The following is a 21,283-nucleotide window of genomic DNA, read 5'->3' as shown; positions in this document are numbered from 1 at the left end:
AGGGAATTCCACAGGTTAACAACTCTCTGAGTGAAGAAGTTTCTCTCATCTCAATCCTAAATGGCCTATCCCTTATCCTAAGACTGTGTCCCCTGGTTCTGGACTTCCTCAACATCAGGAACAATCTACCCGCATCTAACCTGTCCAGACCCGTCAGAATCTTGTATGTTTCTATGAGATCCCCTCTCATCCTTCTAAACTCCAGTGTATAAAGGCCCAGTTGATCCAGTATCTCCTCATATGTCAGGCCAGCCATCCCTGGAATCAGTCTGGTGAACCTTTGCTGCACTCCCTCAATACCAAGACGTCCTTCCTCAGATTAGGAGACCAAAATTGAACACAATATTCCAGGTTAGGCCTCACCAAGGCCCTGTACAACTGCAGTAAGACCTCCCTGCTCCTATACTCAAATCCCCTAGCTATGAAGGCCAACATAGCATTTGCCTTCTTTACCGCCTATTGTACCTGTATGCAAATTTTCAATGACTGATGAAATTTGCGGATGACACTAAGTTGGGTGGCAGTGTGAGCTGTGAGGAGGATGCTATGAGGCTGCAGAGCGACTTGGATAGGTTAGGTGAGTGGGCAAATGCATGGCAGATGAAGTATAATGTAGATAAATGTGAGGTTATCCACTTTGGTGGTAAAAACAGAGAGACAGACTATTATCTGAATGGTGACAGATTAGGAAAAGGGGAGGTGCAACGAGACCTGGGTGTCATGGTACATCAGTCATTGAAGGTTGGCATGCAGGTACAGCAGGCGGTTAAGAAAGCAAATGGCATGTTGGCCTTCATAGCGAGGGGATTTGAGTACAGGGGCAGGGAGGTGTTGCTACAGTTGGTACAGGGCCTTGGTGAGGCCACACCTGGAGTATTGTGTTCAATTTTGGTCTCCTAACCTGAGGAAGGACATTCTTGCTATTGAGGGAGTGCAGCGAAGGTTCACCAGACTGATTCCCGGGATGGCGGGACTGACCTATCAAGAAAGACTGGATCAACTGGGCTTGTATTCACTGGAGTTCAGAAGAATGAGAGGGGACCTCATAGAAACGTTTAAAATTCTGACGGGGTTAGACAGGTTAGATGCAGGAAGAATGTTCCCAATGTTGGGGAAGTCCAGAACCAGGGGACACAGTCGAAGGATAAGGGGTAAGCCATTTAGGACCGAGATGAGGAGGAATTTCTTCACCCAGAGAGTGGTGAACCTGTGGAATTCTCTACCACAGGAAGTTGTTGAGGCCAATTCACTAAATATATTCAAAAAGGAGTTAGATGAAGTCCTTACTACTAGGGGAATCAAGGGGTATGGTGAGAAAGCAGGAATGGGGTACTGAAGTTGCATGTTCAGCCATGAACTCATTGAATGGCGGTGCAGGCTAGAAGGGCCGAATGGCCTACTCTTGCACCTATTTTCTATGTTTCTATGTTTCCATGAACCATGATACCCAGGTCTCGTTGCAACTCCCCTTTTCCTAATCTGCCACCATTCAGGTAATATTTTGTCTTTGTGTTTTTGGCCCCAAAGTGGATAACCTCACATTTATCCGCATTATACTGCATCTGCCATGCATTTGCCCACTCACCTAACCTGTCCAAGTCACCCTGCAGCCTCCTAGCATCCCCCTCACAGCTCACACCACCACCCAGTTTGGTGTCATCTGCAAACTTGGAGATATTACACTCATCCAAATCATTGATGTATATTGTAAAGAGCTGGGTTCCCAGCACTGAGTCCTGCGGCACTCCACGAGTCACTGCCTGCCATTCTGAAAAGGACCCGTTTATCCTGACTCTCTGATTCCTGTCTGCCAATCAGTTCTCTCTCCACGTCCGTATATTACCTCCAATACCATGTGCTTTGATTTTGCACACCAATCTCTTGTGTGGGACCTTGTCAAAAGCCTTTTGAAAGTCCAAATACACCATATCCACTGGTTCTCCCTTGTCCATTCTACTAGTTGCATTCTCAAAAAATTCCAGAAGATTTGTCAAGCATGATTTCCCTTTCATAAATCCATGCTGACTTGGACCGATCCTGTCACTGCTTTCCAAATGCGCTGCTATTTCATCTTTAATAATTGATTCCAACATTTTCCCCACCAGTGATGTCAGGCTAACCAGTCTATAATTACCCGCTTTCTCTCTCCCTCCCTTTTTAAAAAGTAGTGTTACATTAGCTACCCTCCAGTCCATAGGAACTGATCCTGAGTCGATAGACTGTTGGAAAATGACCACCAATGCATCCACTACTGCTAGGGCCACTTCCTTAAGTACTCTGGGATGCAGACTATCAGGCTCCGGGGATTTATCAACCTTCAATCCCATCAATTTCCCTAACACAATTTCCCGCCAAATAAGGATATCCTTCACTTCCTCCTTCTCACTATACCCTCGGTCCCCTAGTCCTTCCGGAAGTTATTTGTGTCGAAGACAGAACCAAAGTATTTGTTCAATTGGTTTGCCATTGCTTTGTTCCCCATTATAAATTCACCTGCATCCGACTGCAAGGGACCTATGTTTGTCTTCACTAATCTTTTTCTCTTCACATATCTATAAAAGCTTTTGCAGTCAGTTTTTATGTACCCGGCAAGCTTCTTCTCGTACTCTATTTTCCCCCTCTTAATTAAACCCTTTGTCCTCCTCTGCTGAATTCTAAATTTCTCTCAGTCCTCAAGTTTGCTGCTTTTTCTGACTAATTTATATGTCTCTTCCTTGGATTTAACACTATCCTTAATTTCCCTTGTTAGCCACGGTTGAGCCACCTTCCCCATTTTATTTTTACTCCAGGCAGGGATGTACAATTGCTGAAGTTCATCCATGTGATCTTTAAATGTTTGCCATTGCCTATCCACTGTCAACCCTTTAAGTATCATTTGCCAGTCTATTCTAGCCAATCCACGACTCAAACCATCAAAGTTACTTTTCCTTAAGTTCAGGACCCTAGTTTCATGAATTAACTGTGTCACTCTCCATCTTAATAAAGAATTCTACCATGTTATAGTCACTCTTCCCCGAGGATTTTCACCCAAGAAGATTGCTAATTAGTCCTTTCTCATTACACATCACCCAGTCTAGGATGGCCAGCTCCCTGGTTGGTTCCTCGACATATTGGTCTCGAAAATCATCCCCAATACACTCCAGAAGTCCTCCTCCACCACATTGCTACCAGTTTGGTTAGCCCAATCAATATGTAGATTAAAGTCACCCATGATAACTGCTGTACCTTTATTGCATGCATCCCTAATTTTTTGTTTGATGCTATCCCCAACCTTACTACTACTGATTGGTAGTCTGTACACAACTCCCATTAGCGTTTTCTGCCCCTTGGTATTTCGCAGCTCCACCCATATCGATTCCACATCATCCAAGCTAATGTCCTTTCTTATTATTGCATTAATTTCCTCTTTAACCAGCAATGCCACTCCGCCTCCTTTTCCTTTCTGTCTATCCTTCCTAAATGTTGAATACACCTGGATGTTGAGTTCCCAGCCTTGGTCACCCTGGAACCATGTCTCCGTGATGCCAATTACATCATACCCGTTAACTGCTATCTGTGCAGTTATTCCGAATACACCTCGCATTGAGGCACAGAACCTTTAGGCTTGTCTTTCCAACACATTTTGTCCCTTTAGAATTTTGCTGTAATGTGGCCCTTTTTGCTTTTTGCCTTAGGTTTCTCTACCATCCACTTTTACTTTTCTTCTTTTTATCTTTTGCTTCTGCCCCCCATTCTAGTTCCCTCTGTCTCCCTGCATAGGTTCCCATCCTCCTGCCATATTAGTTTAACTCCTCCCGAACAGCACTAGCAAACACTCCCCCTAGGACATTGGTTCCGGTCCTGCCCAGGTGCAGATCGTCCGGTTTGTACTGGTCCCACCTCCCCCAGAACCGGTTCCAATGTCCCAGGAATTTGAATCCCTCCCTGCTGCACCACTCCTCAAGTCATGTATTCATCTGAGCTATCCTGTGATTCTTACTCTGACTAGCACGTGGCATTGGTAGCAATCCTGAGATTACTACTTTTGAGGTCCTACATTTTCATTTAGCTCCTAGCTCCCTAAATCCGTCTTGTCGGACCTCATCCCTTTTTTTACCGATTGTCCCTGACAATTACAGATGCAGGAAGTGTATCCAGCTGCAGCTCCTGACAGACCACATTGTGGCACTGGAGCTGCAGATGGATTCACTGTGGAGCATCCGCGAAGCTGAGGGTGTCATGAATAGCACGTTTAGTGAGTTGGTCACACCGAATGTAACGGTTACACAGTCAGATAAGGAATGGGTGACCATCAGGCAGAGCAGTGGAAGGAAGGTAGTGCAGGTGTCCCCTGTGGTCATCTCCCTCCAAAACAGATACACCACCTTCGGTACTGTTGGGGGAGATGGTTCATCAGGGAAAGGCAGCAACAGCCAAGTCCATGGTACCAGGGGTGGCCCTGCTACATAGGAGGGCAGGAAAAAGAGTGGGAGAGCTATAGTGATAGGGGATTCTATTGTAAAGGGAATAGATAGGCATTTCTGCGGCCACAAATGAGCCTCCAGGATGGTATGTTGCCTCCCTGGTACAAGGGTCAAGGATATCTCGGCGCGGCTGCAGCGCATTTTGGAGAGGGAGGGTGAACAGCCAGTTGTCGTGGTGCATATAGGTACCAACGATATAGGTAAAAAACGGGATGAGGTCCTACAAGCTGAATTTAGGGAGCGAGGAATAAATTAAAATGTAGGACCTCAAAGGTAGTAATCTCAGGATTGCTACCAGTGCCACGTGCTAGTCAGAGTAGGAATTGCAGGATAGCTTAGATGAATACGTCGCTTGAGGAATGGTGCAAGTGGGAGGGATTTAAATTCCTGGGACATTGGAACCGGTTCTGGGGGAGGTGGGACCAGTACAAACTGAACGGTCTTCACCTGGGCAGGACCGGAACCGATGTCCAAGGTAGAGTGTTTGCTAGTGCTGTTGGGGGGGATTTAAACTAAAATGGTAGGGGGATGGGTATCTATGCAGGGAGACAGAGGGAAATAAAAAGGGGGCAGAAGCAAAAGATAGGAAGGAGAAACGCAAGAGTGGAGGGCAGAGAAATCAAGGGCAAAAATCAAAAAGGGTCACATTACAACATGATTCTAAAAGGACAAAGAGTGTAAAAAAAATAGGCCTGAAGGCTCTGAATCTCAATGTGAGGAGCATTCGTAATACGGTGGATAAATTGACTGTGCAGATAGCTGTTAACGGATATGATGTAATTGGGATTACGGTGACATGGCTCCAGGATAACCAAAGCTGGGAACCCAACATCCAGGGGTATTCAATATTCAGGAAGGACAGACAGGAAGGAAAAGGAGGTGGGGTAGCGTTACTGGTTAAAGAGGAGATTAACACAATCGTAAGGAAGGTCATTAGCTTGGATGATGTGAAATCTATATGGGTGGAGCTGGGTAACACCAAAGGGCAGAAAACGTTAGTGGGAGTTGTGTACAGTCCACCAAACAGTAGTAGGGAGTTTGGGGATGGCATCAAACAGGAAATTAGGGATGCGTGCAATAAGGATACAGCAGCTATCATGGGTGACTTTAATTTTCATATTGATAGGGCTAACCAAACTGGTAGCAATATTATGGAGGAGGATTTCCTGGAGTGTATCAGGGATGGTTTTCTGGACCAATATGACGAGGAACCAACTGGAGAGTAGTCCATCCTCGACTGGGTCTTGTGTAATGAGAGAGGATATATTAACAATCTGGTCATGCAGGGCCCCTTGGGGAAGAGTGACCATAATATGGTAGAATTCTTCATTAAGATGGAGAATGACACAGTTAATTCAGAGACTAGGGTCCTGAACTTAAAGAAAGGAAACATCGACGGTATGAGATGTGAATTGGCTAGGATAGACTGGTGAATGATACTTAAAGGGTTGACAGTGGATAGGCAATGGCCGACATTTAAATATCACATGGATGAACTACAACAATTGTACATCCCTGTGTGTTGCAAGAATAAAAAAGAGAAGGTGGCTCAACCGTGGCTAACAAGGGAAATTAGGGAAAGTGTTAAATCCAAGGAAGAGGCATATAAATTGGCCAGAAAAAGCAGCAAACTTGAGGACTGGGAGAAATTTAGAATTCAGCAGAGGACTAAGGGTTTAATTAGGAGCGGGAAAACAGAGTATGAGAGTAAGCTTGCAGGGAACATAAAAATTGACTGCAAAAGCTTCTATAGATATGTGAAGAGAAAAAGATTAGTGAAGACTAATGTAGGTTCCTTGCAGTTAGAATGAGATGAATTCATAATGGAGAGCAAGAAAATGGCAGACCAATTGACTTTGGTTCTATCTTTTCTAAGGAAGACACGAATAACCTCCCAAAAATACTGGGGGACCGAGGGTCTAGTGAGAAGGGGGAACTGAGAGAAATGCTTATTAGTCAGGAAATGGTGTTAGGGAAATTGAAGGGACTGAAGGCCGATAAATCCCCAGGGCCTGATAATCTGCATCCCAGATTACTTAAGGAAGTGGCCCTAGAAATAGTAGATGCATTCGTGGTCATTTTCCAACAATCCATGGACTCTGGATCAGTTCCTATGGATTGGAGGGTAACTCATGTAACCCCACTTTTTAAAAAAGGAGGGAGAGAGAAAACACGGAATTATAGACCGGTTAGCCGGACATTGGTGGTGGGGAAAATGCTGGAATCAATTATTAAAGATGATATAGCAGCGCATTTGGAAAGCAGTGACAGGATCGGTCCAAGTAACTAGTAGAGTATATAAGGGATGTAACTGGTAGAATGGATAAGGGAAGATGTAACTAGTAGTGTGGATAAGGGAGAACCGGTGGATGTGCTGTATTTGGACTTTCAAAAAGCTTTTGACTAGGTGCCACTCAAGAGATTAGTGTGCAAAATTAAGGCACATGGTATTGGGGGTAATGTATTGACGTGGATAGAGAACTTGTTGGCAGACAGGAAGCAAAGAGTGGGAATAAACGGGTCCTTTTCAGAATGGCAGGCAGTGGCTAGTGGGATGCCGCAGGGTTCAGTGCTGGGACCCGAGCTATTTACAATATACATTAATGACTTAGACAAAGGAATTGAATGTAATATCTCCAAGTTTGCAGATGACACTATGCTGGGGTGGCAGTGCGAGCTGTGAGGAGGATGCTAAGAGGCTGCAGGAGGACTTGGACAGGTTAGGTGAGCGGGCAAATGCATGGCAGATGCAGTATAATGTGGATAAATGTGAGGTTATCCACTTTGGTGGCAAAAACAGGATGGCAGATTATTATCGGGAGGTGCAACGAGACCTGGGTGTCATAGTGCATCAGTCATTGAAGGTAGGCATGCAGGTACAGCAAGCAGTAAAGAAGGCAAATGGTATGCTGGCCTTCATAGCGAGGGGATTTGAGTATAGGAGCAGGGAGGTCTTACTGCAGTTGTACAGGGCCTTGGTGAGACCACACCTTGAGTATTGTGTGCAATTTTGGTCTCCTAATCTGAGGAAGGATGTGCTTGCTATTAAGGGAGTGCAGCGAAGGTTCACCAGACTGATTCCCGGGATGGCAGGAAAGACTGGATCGGCTATGCTTATACTCACTGGAATTTAGAAGAATGAGAGGGGATCTCATAGAAACTTATAAAAACTTTGACGGGACTGGACAGGTTAGATACAGGAAGAATGTTCCCATGTTGGGGAAGCCCAGAACCAGGGGTCACAGTCTAAAGATAAGGGCCGAGATATAGGACCGAGATGAGGAGAAACTTTTTCACCCAGAGAGTTGTGAACCTGTGGAATTCTCTGCCACAGAAAGTTGTTGAGTCCAGTTCGTTGGACATATTCAAAAGGGAGTTAGATGTGGCCCTTAAGGCTAAAGGGATCAGGGAGATGGCGAGAAGGCAGGGATGGGGTACTAAGGGTTGCATGATCAGCCATGATCTTATTGAATGGCGGTGCAGGCTCAAAGGGCCGAATGGCCTGCTCCTTCACCTATTTTCTATGTTTCTATGTTTCTACACATTTAGCCACAGTTAGAATTCTTTCTTGTCATGACTCCTTCTCGGCATCACATCTTGGCACATTACTTCCAACCGCGACACCCCCCCGCTACCACTGCCACCCCCCACCACCCAACATTCCCATATCCCTCCACACCTGCTGATACTGATACTCTAATGAGCAATGGGAACTAAAGCTTCCCTTCTCCTACTTTCAACAGCACCTTCAGCAGTCCTGTTGTTCTTACAGCAAGCGCAAGCAGCATAGTGCTGTCACATGGTTGCACTGGGAAAGTTATTTCTTGACCTTACCACCATGTATCACCCTTCTGCCATTTTCCTGCTCTGCAACCCCCCTCCATTCTGCTCATTGCTTGCTCAAGGCCACCTACCCCATCCATCCTCTGTTCAAAAACCGTTAACAGTTAAAATCCCCCTATAATTTCTAGGGCCTCTGTTATTTCTTCCTCATTTCCCTCAGCATTCTAGGATATATGTCATCAGTTTAACCAATTTCTCTAATACTTCCTTTTAATTATTATAATATCTCTCATATCATTTTTGACCAAATCAGGTTTACCTCCTCCCCAATATCCTTTTCTGAACACTAATGTGAAATGTTTGTTAAGTATCCCCACCAATTTCGATTTATCCTCTAATAACTCACTATCGTCTCCTCTCAGCATTATCCCCGGTACCTAAATAAACATAGTGAGAGCAGAAGTATTAAGGTGCTTAGCAACTTTGAAAGTGGATAAATCCCCAGGCTCAGATGAAATGTATCCCAGGCTGTTAAGAGAAGCAAAAGAGGAAATTGCAGAGGCTCTGACCATCATTTTCCAATCCTCTCTGGCAACAGGTGTGGTGCCAGAGGACTGGAGGATTGCTAACATTATACCTTTGTTTAAAAAGGGAGAAAGGGATAGACTGAGTAATTACAGGCCAGTCAGCCTGACCACGGTGGTGGGAAAATTATTGGAAAAAATTCTGAGGGACAGGATAAATCTTCATGTAGAAAGATATGGATTAAGCAAGGACAGTCAGCATGGATTTGTTAAGGGAAGGTTGTGACTGACTAAATTGATTTAATTTTTTGAGGAGGTAACAAGGAGGGTCGATGAGGGTAATGCATTTGATGTAGTGTATATAGACTTTAGCAAGGCTTTCGACAAGGTTCCATATGGCAGACTGGTCATGAAAGTAAAAGCAAATGGGATCCAGGGCAAAGTAGCAAGTTGGATCCAAAATTGGCTCAGAGGCAGGAAGCAAAGCTGTTTCCATTGGAGTTCCGCAGGACTCAGTACTTGGTTCCTTGCTTTTTGTGATATATATCAATGATTAAGACTTGTATGTAGGGGGTATGATTAAAAAGTTTGCAGATGATACTAAAATTGGCTCCGTGGTTGATAATGACGAAGAAAGCTGTAGACTGCCGGAAATGTCAATTAACTGGTCAGGTGGGCAGAACAGTGGCAAATGGAATTCAATCTGGAGAAGTGTGAGGTAATGCATTTGGAGAGGACTAACAAGGCAGGGGAATACACATTAAATGGTATGACACTGAAAAATGTAGAGGAACAAAGGGACCTTGGAGTGCAGGTCCACAAATCCCTGAAGGTAACAGGCCAGGTAGATAAGATCGTTAAGAAGGTATACGGAATACTTGAACAGGGAGGTTATGCTGGAACTGTATAAAACAATAGTTAGACCACAGCTAGATTACTGCGTGCAGTTCTGGTCACCACATTACAGGAAAAATGTGATTGCACTAGAGAGGGCGCAGAGGAGATTTATGAGGATGTTGCCTGGACTGGAGAATTTTAGCTATGAGGAAAGATTGGAGATTATGGGTTTGTTTTATTTGGAACAGAGGAGGCTGAGGGAAGACCTTATTGAGGTGTATAAAATTATAAAGGGCCTAAATAGAGTGGCTAGGAAGGACTTATTTCCCTTAGCAGTGGAGTCAACAACCAGGGAGCATAGATTTAAAGTAATTGGTAGGAGGTTCAGAAGGGATTTGAGAGGAAATTTCTTCACGTAGAGGGTGGTGGGGGTTTGGAACTCATTGCCTGATGGCATGGTAGAGGCAGAAACCCTCACCACATTTAAAAAGTACTTGGATGTGCACTTGAAGTTCTGTGACCTACAGACCAAGAGCTGGAAAGTGGGATTAAATTTGATAGCTCTTTGTTGACCGGCGCGGACATGGTGGGCCAAAATGGCCTCTTTCCGTGCTCTAAATGTCTATGGGCTAGAATTTCCTATCAGCCTGATCACTGCCCAAAAGACCGCTAAGACTGGGAAGATTATTGCCGGCGAAATCTTCCTCCCAAAAAATAATAAAATCCACCTGGCACCCCAATTCTGGGCAAAAATGTACAATTTAGGATTGAGTTGGGCGGTTCGTAAACAAAATGGGCGAAAAATTTAAAAACATCAATAAAAATGTACCCCGAGGCTGAGACTTTGGGCCTAACACCAGGAAAACAATAAAAATAATTTTTCAAAAAACATCAACTAAAAAAATCAAAAAGATATTCCCAAGGCACTTTAAAACCACAATACAATTACAACAATTACTAACCTTTTTCTTGCAGAGATACTCACCTACCGCTCAGCTGTGCTGATCGTCGTGGGCGTTATTTTAAAACTTACCTACGGCTCATGGTGCAGCTAACTATCGCACCAGGGCGATCTCAGGATGGTGTACGCTGGTGGTCCGCTCCCCAGCGGTACCTCGAAATCACTGGTGTAACTCAAGTAAGGACATTTTCGCTCACCTGATTACCGATCACAATGGCCAATTCCACCCAGATACTGGGCGGTAAGCCATTGGAAATTCCAGCCCTCTATTTCTATTCTATGACAAAGTTTCAGTGCAGGAAATGGTTTAATAATCTGACAATTAGGTTAGTGCAGGTCTTACCATTTATATTTCTCTATTTTACACCTAGCCATAGCACTTCCCCCACCCTGTAACACTTTGAACGCTTCCCTCCTCTACACTACATGCTTCTCCACCAATCACAGAAAGCTATCAGCAAAAGTGAATACAAAGCTGGCCGATTGTCATAAAAGCCCAACTGGTCCTTTAGGGAGGGAATCTGTTATGCTTAACTGGTCCGGCCTATATGTGACTCTGATACCACATCAGTGTAATTGACACTTAACTGGTCTTTGAAGTGGTCTGTCAAACCAGTCAGTTACCACCAGTTTCTCAGGGCAACTAGGGATAGACAATAATTGTGGACTTGCCAGAGATGCTAAAGGAACATTTGATAGACTCTTTATGGGCCCGAGTTTCGGGGGGACCCTTTGTTGTCATATTTTCCTTCCATTACCGAACTGTGTTACTAGATTTGGAATGGGTTTAGTGAAGAAAATCCAACCTTGGAAGTTTAAATCAGAGATCAGAGGTCATTCAGCCCAACACATCTGTTGCCATTTATTGGAGAAATGCAAACTAAATTCTCCGAACCTCTATCCTCACTCTCTTAGTGACAATTTTAAATCAATGACCCCCTCATCACTGACTCTACAACCAGAGGAAATTGTCTTTGCCTATTCTGATACTTTCATAATTTAAAAACCCTTATATTAAATCTTCTCTTCAACTTCTCTGGTTCAGTTGACGACTGAATACATTTGAAATTTTCATTGATTGGAAAGCCATTTTTAATGAGAAATGAGTTACACAACAGTCATGTTGAGTTCCAGCACAATCAAATAATGTTGGCCTGGATATTTACTGGGACGGGTTACATAAGTTGGGGGTTGGGGGGCAGAGTTCTGGATGGGAAACTCAGAAGTCTGGGTGTCCCCGCATTCTGTGGAGATTTTACTCCACAGCGTGTATCTTTTGGCTCTGACAGGTATCCCGTCCGAATGTTAGCCTGATTGACAGGTTTAGCTTCCAGTCGGGCAGGAAGCACTTTGGAGCAGACCACAGGACCAGCTAGGTCCCATTCGCAACCCCGGGTGTCCGATCCCGGGGGAGGGGTCAGTTCTTAAACCCTAGGGGTCTTTGTATGGGGGGATGGGGTCTGATAGGGGGGTGAGGAGTTTGGGAGGCCAGGGGGAAGCACACCTGCTCCTCCTAGCCCACAAGCAGTGCTGTGAAGGCACTTACCTTCTCCCCAAAGCTATTCTCACCTCACTTCAGCTGTCGGGGGAGGGGTCAGATCTTAAACCCTAGGGGTCTTTGTATGGGGAGATGGGGTCTGATAGGGGGTAGCTTTGGGGGCCAGGGGGAAGCACACATGCTTCTCCTAGCCCACAAGCAGTGCCGTGAAGGCCTGGGAAACCTGGCCACCCACAGTAAAACACAGGTTAAATCAGAGGCTGCCGGCTTCTTTAACATATTTAAAATGCTAACCTGTCTCCTGGAAGTGGATTGGCTGCCCGCTCTTTATCCCACCTCCGTAAAACACGGAAGTCAGCGGGTTGGAGCCGGCTCACCAACGTGCTAGGAATTTTTCGCTATTTAACACCCCACCCACACCCAATCCCACAATTCACTCATGTTATTAATTCCTTCCATTGTAACTCATATTGTATTGGTCTTAGTGAGTTGCTGAAGGTAAAATATTTGGAGGAATGGGAGACATGAAATACTTACACTAGTTCAGTCCAGAGAAAACTTTCTTCAGAAGTATCATGGATGCTGACAAGATCTCCTCCCATTGCGCGACAGTAATTACGTGCTTCAAACCATGATTTCTTAATTCCGTCAGACTTTATGTAAAGCTAGGTGGGAAAGCATGTATCTTATTAATCTTCAAATACCTTTGGGACACAGCCGAAGAAAAATAGGGCAACCTTAGAAGGATCAGAGTTGATAAATGGTTTAAAATGAAGCATGTGGAGGGGTTGAGGTCATACCATGTTAGTTAAACGGGCTATTGATTAGATGTTTAAACATGTTCCATTGTCTGATAGGTTATTATGGTGCTTGTGCATTCTATCCTACTGGCTGATATTTTACAGGACGGGTTTTCTGATGTTAACTGTGGTCCCATTGCAGGAAAAGCACAACTTGAGATTTGCCCATCAGTGTAGTACAGCAGATGCAATGAAACAATGGGCTAGATCTTGCTGGAGAGGGGCACCTTGTGCATATGCTCTTAATTAGACATTTTCCCGCACTCTGCCACTCAAAGGTTTTGCGCCGTAACTTGCTGTAAATGCAAGCTGATGTTAGCATAGCAAAGGCAACAGGGCATCTGGGTCCTTAGTGAATGGCAGGACCAACAATGTATATGCTTAACCAATTAGATTTAAGGATTGAGAAAGAAACAGAGGAGCAGCAAAGGTGGGTGAATTAGAGTCAAATCAGTTACAGAAAGGGAAATAGAGGAGGAGGAAAGAAAAATTGGATTAAGAGAGAAAAAAGTCAGAAAAGAAAATTAAGGGAAAAAAATGAAAAAAATAACATTTTGAATTTTTTAAAATCTTTAAACAATTTAAATTTTCCCTTTCTGGGCTGGAAAAGTTGGTTGGAAATGCATTAACAATTATTATGCTGTTAGAGGGGTACTCCTGCTCTTAATTACCAGCCCTAGTTTTCTGTGGAGAGTTTAATTGGCAACGAATGTGCAAATCCAGCAAGTTCTTAAAAACAGCAGGAAACTAAGGGCGACATCCCGTTTGTGCGAAGAAAATGACAGAGCGGCATAAATTGACCAGCAATTTCTGGAGATTCACAACTCAAGGCATATCTCTTAATTCCCTGAATTTGCTGGCCGATCTGCATGTTAATAAAATCGTTTTTTTTCCGCAGCAGTAATTGGCCCTCTATGTCACATGATTGAGGGTGAAAATATTACTGCTTAGAAATTTGATGGTGCGTGCCTGTTTTCTAATACGCCCATTCCGATCCGGAATTACACCGTCACCACATTGGACTGGGCTTGTCCATTGGTGTCAAGAGCGCATACCAGACCTATTTAAAGGAATGATTAAAGTGTTCAAATCAGAACGTTGGACCCCATTCTGATACAAATGGCACTGCGGAAGAAGGCCAAGAAGGTTAATGTGAAAGTTCAGGCCACTGTTGTAGTTGGGGCGAGGGAGATCGGGTGTGCCTGCAGCTCGGGGCCAGGGAGAATGAAAATCAGAAGTCGAGGTCGGGGGGGTGGAAGAGGGAGATCGGGGGAGAGGATCTCGGGGCCAGGGGTCCAGGAGAGGGGGCGTTCAAGAGGGGGTTTGTTGCAGTGTAGGAACCTCCTCGCAGCTCCACATTCAGGTAAGTAACATAATTTTTTGCTGCCGACAGTCTGCAAGGTTGGTTTCCCTGAGTGCATCTTGTGATGACGCTGGCTGTCTCAAGACAAACCAATCTTGCAAATAAAAACCTCAAGCAAACGTTACACTTCTTATTTGCATATGGAAAAGGGCAAATACCTACTGCAGTCATGGGTAAAGGATGCATCTTGTTTGTCTATGGCGGGTGGCCTGATTCCTTCCTGCCATTTTAGGATTTAGGAGGCGGTGTAGCACCTAAATAACAGCCATTACGTGGTTCAGGTTTTAGGCCATAAACGTTAATATTCAGGAATAATTACAACTGCTTGAGACTCTCCTGTCTTTTTTGTCTGACAAATGGTTTACAAGTGGAGAAAAATAGGAGAAATAAAGAGAAAATAGCTGAAGAGAGGACACAAAAATGTGAGTCTATTGGGTTCCAATGTGAAGCTATCTGCAAAGAAAAAAACCTAAATGGGAGGAAAAATGAGGACATCTTCAGAACATCCCCAAATAATTTCACAGACATTGATTTAAGTTTTAAGTGTATCCACTGTTGTTTTGTAGGTAGGTCAGGCTCCGCTGGAACTGCTTGGGTCCAGGTGACATCTAAGCCTCAATCCAGACTTGGAAACAAGAGCTGAATGCCAGAGAGGAGGAGATAGTAACTGAACTCGACAATTCAAAGCAGCATTTGACTGCACGTCAAGGAGCCCTGGCAAGCCTGAGGTCACTGCAGATCAAGAGGAAAATTCTCCAATGGTTAGTGTCATACCCGATATCATAGGCAGTCCCTCGGAATTGAGGAAGACTTGCTTCCACTCCTGAAGTGAGTTCTTTGGTGGCTGAAAAGTCCAATATGAGAGCCAGAGACTCTGTCACAGGTGGGACAGATAGTCGTTGAGGGAAGGGGTGGGTGGGACTGGTTTGGCGCACGCTCTTTCCGCTGCCTGCGCTTGATTTCTGCATGCTCTCGGCGTTAAGACTCGAGGTGCTCAATGTCCTCTCGTATGCACTTCCTCCACTTAGGGCAGTCTTGGGCCAAGGACTTCCAGGTGTCGCACTTTATCAGGGAGGCTTTGAGGGTGTCCTTGTAGCATTTCTGCTGCCCACCTTTGGCTCGTTTGCCATGAAGGAGCTCTGAGTAGAGCACTTGCTTTGGGAGTCTCGTGTCTGGCATGTGAACTATGTGGCCTGCCCAGCGAAGCTGATCGAGTGTGGTCAGTGCTTCAATGCTGGGGATGTTAGCCTGGATGAGGACACTGATGTTGGTGCGCCTGTCCTCCCAGGGGATTTGTAGGATCTTGCAGAGACATCGTTGGTGATATTTCTCCAGCAACTTGAGGTGTCTTCTGTACATCGTCCATGTCTCTGAGCCATGTAGGAGGGAAGGTATTATTGCAGCCCTGTAGGCCATGAGCTTGGTGGTAGTTTTGAGGGCCTGGTCTTCAAACACTCTTTTCCTCAGGTGGCCGAAGGCTGCACTGGTGCACTGGAGGCGGTGTTGGATCTTGTCGTCGATGTCTGCTCGTGTTGATAGGAGGCTCCCGAGATATGGAAAGTGGTCCATGGCATCCAGGGCCTCGCCGTAGATCTTGATGACTGGGGGGCAGTGCTGTGCAGTGAGGACAGGCTTGTGGAGGACCTTTGTCTTACGGATGTTTAGCGTAAGGCCCATGCTTTCGTACGTCTCAGTAAATTCGTCGACTATGTCCTGGATTTCAGCTTCTTTATGTGCGCAGACGCAGGCGTCATCTGCGTACTGTAGTTCGACGACAGAGGTTGGGGTGGTCTTGGACCTGGCCTGGAGATGACGCAGTTTGAACAGGTTCCCACTGGTTCTGTAGTTTAGTTCCACTCCAGCGGGGAGCTTGTTGACTGTGAGGTGGAGCATGGCGGTGAGAAAGATTGAGAAGAGGGTTGTGGTGATGACGCAGCCCTGTTTGACCCCGGTCCGGACATGGATTGGGTCTGTGATACCCGATATAAAAGAAGATGCAGTAGAGGTCAGTTATCATTGTCCCAGGACATCAGAAAGTCTCCTTGGCCGAACCATCTTCAGAGAGGAACTGCATGAGCTCCAGTGCAGTCGGCCGTTCAGGAAGTGGGGAGGTTGTGGCAGGACATCCTGGCAGGGGAGGAATATACTTCCATTGTGGGGCTCGGAGGAAAACTTATCTCCTCCTGGCCCCAAAAAGGTGAGCTTTAATCTTACCTTCATGCTCTTCTCATTGGTCTTAATTGACATAATAGGACCCCTATTTGCTCAATTGTAAGAGTCCCACTTGACTCAGGCGGGCGCCTGATACGCCGGAAAAATCGGACAATTTAAAGTCACATCGGATTGTGGACAGAGTGAGTAATTCACCTGCTCCATTTTAATCGCCGCCCCAACCCCCCCACCATGGCAAGTTTCCGCTGGAAATTTAAAATTTCACCCCAAGATGGCTGCAGGCTGTTTTTGAAGAGACGGCACACAGTTTGACATTAATAAGATACAAAACTATAAAAGGACACAATTTAAATATTTGGTAGACTCACTTTGAAGCAGTATCCGGAGCCCTGGTATGTTTTCCAGTCTTCCGGACATGTTGCGGCAGGAGTTGTTGGTATAATTGCAGGAGGTGTCACACCAGCCGCCCAACGTTTGCAGATATATTTTGCCTTCAACATACAGTCATAAATACCCCATAACCCAGCAGCATTTCCAGTTGCCATACCAACGCAGCCAGCATTTCTCCCTGCAAATAATAGTTCAAATATCATATCCTGTAAGTAACCAAATGGACTAACAGGTAAGAAACAGATTAATATTCCTCAAACAATTTGAAACCATTGGATTTTACTTAAAAATGAACAATAATTTAATTAACGGCACTAAATCGTTTCATTTTTATTCAGGTACAAATTTACATATTGCGATGTGGTGATTAACACTAAGCTGGGGATATTTCCTTTTTATGGGCCCAATTATGGCCATGACTTGCATCAATTTTTTTGGAGTAAGTTGTTTTTTCATGCGTAACTTAAAAAATGCCATTTTCCCCAAAAAATTTGCTCCAGAGTAAGTCAGTTAGGTATTGTCATGTATTCAACCAGCATTGTAACCCATGTATAATCTGACCTAAGTTGTACACTGTGAGAACAATGACCACTAAGTGGGAGACACTCCTAACCTGGACCTTCAGGTATAAAAGGGGAAGCTCCACCCACCTTCATCACTTGAGTGCTAAAGAATAAAGGACAGGTCACAGACTGACCTTCTCTCAAGCATGGGCCTCGTGTGCATTTATACTGTATAGTAAGGATGTAATAATGGCGACGAGAAACTGGGATTTAAACCGCGCGAGCATGGCCACTAGCAGAACAGACGAGAGGTACTGTGTTAAGGAATGGTTGGGACAGAGATTCAACATTATTAAAGCAGCACACAGTTCTCCAGGCAGACAAGGGCAATCGGGCATGCCCCAACATGTAGTCGAACCCAGAGGGGGAGTTTGACAGAGAAAATGGCTAGCCGAACGGTGATTCACGCTATTGCAAGGGACAATGCGGCCAGTAATGGGGCCATCAACACCTGTTAATGGCGCATTCAAGGACAGTCACAGTGGCAGTCAGGGATGATCGACTGGCAAGGGACCTTTTGTTTCCAACAACAGCTCATGTTAGAGGTGTGGAGGCACACACTCAGTCGAAGTTTGCAGAGATGAGCAAAATACCTTCAGAAATTGCAGAAGTGAATGCTGGGGGAAATCGCTGGAAGCTGAAGTTCAGCAAGTTCATGTGGAGCACATATACAGTTCATACACCAGGACGCCACCAATAATGATGAAAGTGCTCCTCAATGGCATCCCAGAATCAATGGAGCTAGACACGGGGGCCAACCAGTCCCTGATGGGTATCAAACAGTTCGAAAAGTTGTGGACGTCCAAGGCCAGGAGGCCAAAATTATCGCCGATTGACGCACAGCTACGAACTTACACAAAGCAGATCATTCTGGTGCTAGGCAGCGCCATGGTAGTCGTGACTCACAAAGATTCGGAGAACAGGTTGCCACTCTGGATTGTCCCAGGGGACGGTCCCGCACCACTTGGGAGGAGTTGGCTTGCTGTCATGAATTGGAAATGGGGCGATGTCAATGCACTTTCCTCTGTGCAGCGAGCATCATGCTCACAGATCCTGGACAAATTTGACTCATTATTTCAACCCGGCATCGGCACTTTCATGGGGGCCAAGGTAGTGATTCACATAAACCCGGACGCCAGGCCAGTACACCACAAGGCCAGAGCGGTGCTATATGTGATGCGGGAAAAGATAGAAGGCGAATTGGACCGCCTGCTGAGGGAAGGCATCATCTCACCAGTCGAATTCAGTGACTGGGCGAGCCCGATCATGCCGGTGCTCAAGGCGGGTGGTTCGGTCAGGATATGTGATGATTACAAGGCCACCATCAATCGGGTGTCACTCCAGACCAGTACCCGCTACCGAGAGCGGAGGACCTCTTTGTGACGCTCTCCGGTGACAAACATTTTTCCAAATTGGACCTGACCTCAGCTTACATGACCCAGGAGCTGACGAATGAGTCGAAGAAGCTGACCACCATCATGATACACAAGGAGTTGTTTAAGTACAGGATTCGCTCGGCCGCCGCAATCTTCCAACGAAATATGGAAAGCCTCCTCAAATCGATTCCAGGGACGGTGGTTTTTCAGGATGACATCCTTATCACTGGTTATTATACTGAAGAACACCTCCACAATCTGGAGGAGGTGCTACACAGACTGGACCGGGTAGGGCTGTGACTGAAAAAGGCAAAATGCAACTTCCTAGCTCCAGAGGTAGAATTCCTGGGGATGAGGGTAGCAGCAGACTGGATCAGCCCTACTGCGGCCAAGACGAAAGTGATCCAGAGAGCACCCAGACCCCGTAAAACGACGGAGCTGCGTTCGTTCCTGGGGCTCCTGAACTATTTTGGCAACTTTCTTCCCAAATTGAGCACGCTGCTAGAGCCGCTACACGTGCTCCTACGCAAAGGTCGCGAATGGGTCTGGGAGGACAGCCAGGAAAGGGCTTTTAATAGAGCACGCAATTTGTTATGTTCCAACACTCTGTTAACACGATACAACCCATGTAAGTAACTTGTGTTAACGTGCGATGCGTCGTCCTATGGTGTTGGGTGTGTGTTGCAGCATGTCAATGTCAAGGATCAGATACAACCGGTAGCTTATGCCTCCAGAAGTCTGTTCCAGGCAGAAAGGGGTTACGGGATGGTAGAAAAGGAGGCGCTCGCATGTAAAGAAAATGCACCAGTACCTGTTTGGCAGGAAATTTGAGCTGGAGACAGATCACAAACCCCTAACGTCCCTTTTGGCTGACAACAAGGCCATAAATGCAAACGCATCGGCCCACATACAGAAGTGGGCACTCACGTTAGCCGCCTATGACTATACAATTCGGCACAGACCGGGCACTGAAAACTGCACCGATGCACTCAGCAGGCTCCCACTAGCCACCACTGAGGGGGCTACTGATCATGCTGCTGAGATGGTCATGGCTGTTGAAGCTTTCGGAAGCGAACGCTCCCCCGTGACAGCCCGTCAGATTAAAGTCTAGACAAATAGAGACCCGCTATTGTCTCCAGTCAAGAAATGTGTCCTGAATGGGGACTGGGCAGCCACGTACAGGGCATGCCCTGAGGAATTTAAACCATTTCACAGGCGCAGGGATGAACTCTCGATTCAGGCCGATTACCTACTGTGGGGAAACCACGTAGTCATGCCCCAGATGGGCAGAGAGGTGTTCATCAGAGAACTCCACAATGAGCACCCGGGCATTGTCACGATGAAGGCAATTGCCAGGTCACACGTTTGGTGGCCAGGGATAGACGCAGATCTGGAACTTTGTGTTCGCAGGTGGAACACGTGTGCACAGCTGGGCAATGCGCCCAGGGAAGCCCCCCTTAGCCCCTGGCCATGGCCCGCCAAGCCTTGGTCACACATCCATGTGGACTATGCAGGTCCTTTCATGGGAAAAATGTTTTTGGTTGTAGTAGACGCCTACTCCAAATGGATCGAGTGTATCATTTTAAATTCAAGCACAGCCTCTGCCACGGTAGAAAGTCTACTTGCAATGTTCGCTGCCCACGGTCTACTGGATGTCTTGGTCAGCGGCAATGGCACGTGCTTCACAAGCACTGAATTCCAGGACTTCATGGTAGGCAATGGAGTTAACCATGTTAGAACGGCACCGTTCAAGCCAGCCTCAAACGGCCAGGCAGAACGAGCAGTGCAGATAATCAAACAGGGGATGCTCAGAATCCAAGAGGGTTCCCTACAAACCCGCTTATCACGCTCCTGTTGGCCTATAGATCCTGACCACACTCGCTCACAGGGGTTCCATCCGCAGAACTGCTAATGAAAAGGATGCTCAAAACCAAGTTATCCCTTATACACCCCACCATGAAAGAAATTGTCGAGAGCAGGCGACAGCCACAATATGACGACCATGACAGGAATGCGAGGGCGCGATGTACTGATGTAAATTATTCTGTTTTTGTCCTCAGCTACGCTGCAGGGCCCAAATGGCTCGCTGGCACTGTGATTGTCAAAGAGGGAAATAGAATTCTGGTAGTTAAACTTACCAATGGACAAATCTGCCGTAAACACGTGGATCAAACAAAAAGGAGGTTCAGCAACCCCATAGAAGAAGCAGAGGAAGAACACGATGTAGAGTTCACTCCACCACAGGTGACCGAACACCAGAACCAAAGGGAGGAGAGCCTAATCACTGTGGGCAGTCTGGATAGGCCTGAGGCACCGCAAACAGCAGACACTCAGGCCAGCGCCCAACAACCGGAGCCCCAACTCAGGCGCTTGACAAGAGAGCGTAAACCACCAGAGAGACTCAACCTGTGATCCCAGTAAGACTTTTAAGGGGGAGGTGAAGTCATGTTTTCAACCAGCATTGTAACCCATATATAATCTGACCTAAGTTGTACACTGTGAGAACAATGACCACTAGGTGGGAGACACTCCTAACCTGGACCTTCACGTACA

General features: G+C 46.0%; 1 protein-coding gene across 2 annotated transcripts in view; it reads right to left on the bottom strand.

Moving 5' to 3' along the window:
- The window catches only part of LOC139264623 (macrophage mannose receptor 1-like), a 332,729-nt gene that overhangs the window by 143,989 nt on the left and 167,457 nt on the right, over positions 1 to 21,283 (bottom strand). For both annotated transcript variants that reach the window (XM_070881368.1, XM_070881367.1), the window contains exons 12-13: positions 16,770 to 16,969; positions 12,604 to 12,731 (exon numbers count right to left, since the gene is read on the bottom strand). In XM_070881368.1, coding sequence (XP_070737469.1) covers positions 12,604 to 12,731; positions 16,770 to 16,969 — 328 coding nt within the window. The remainder of the gene's footprint in view (positions 1 to 12,603; positions 12,732 to 16,769; positions 16,970 to 21,283) is intronic.

The sequence above is a fragment of the Pristiophorus japonicus genome, chromosome 5, assembly GCF_044704955.1.
Source record: "Pristiophorus japonicus isolate sPriJap1 chromosome 5, sPriJap1.hap1, whole genome shotgun sequence".
Lineage (NCBI taxonomy): Eukaryota > Metazoa > Chordata > Chondrichthyes > Pristiophoridae > Pristiophorus > Pristiophorus japonicus.
The sequence above is the reverse complement of the archived record's forward strand: the minus strand, read 5'-3'. Positions and strand labels throughout refer to the sequence as shown.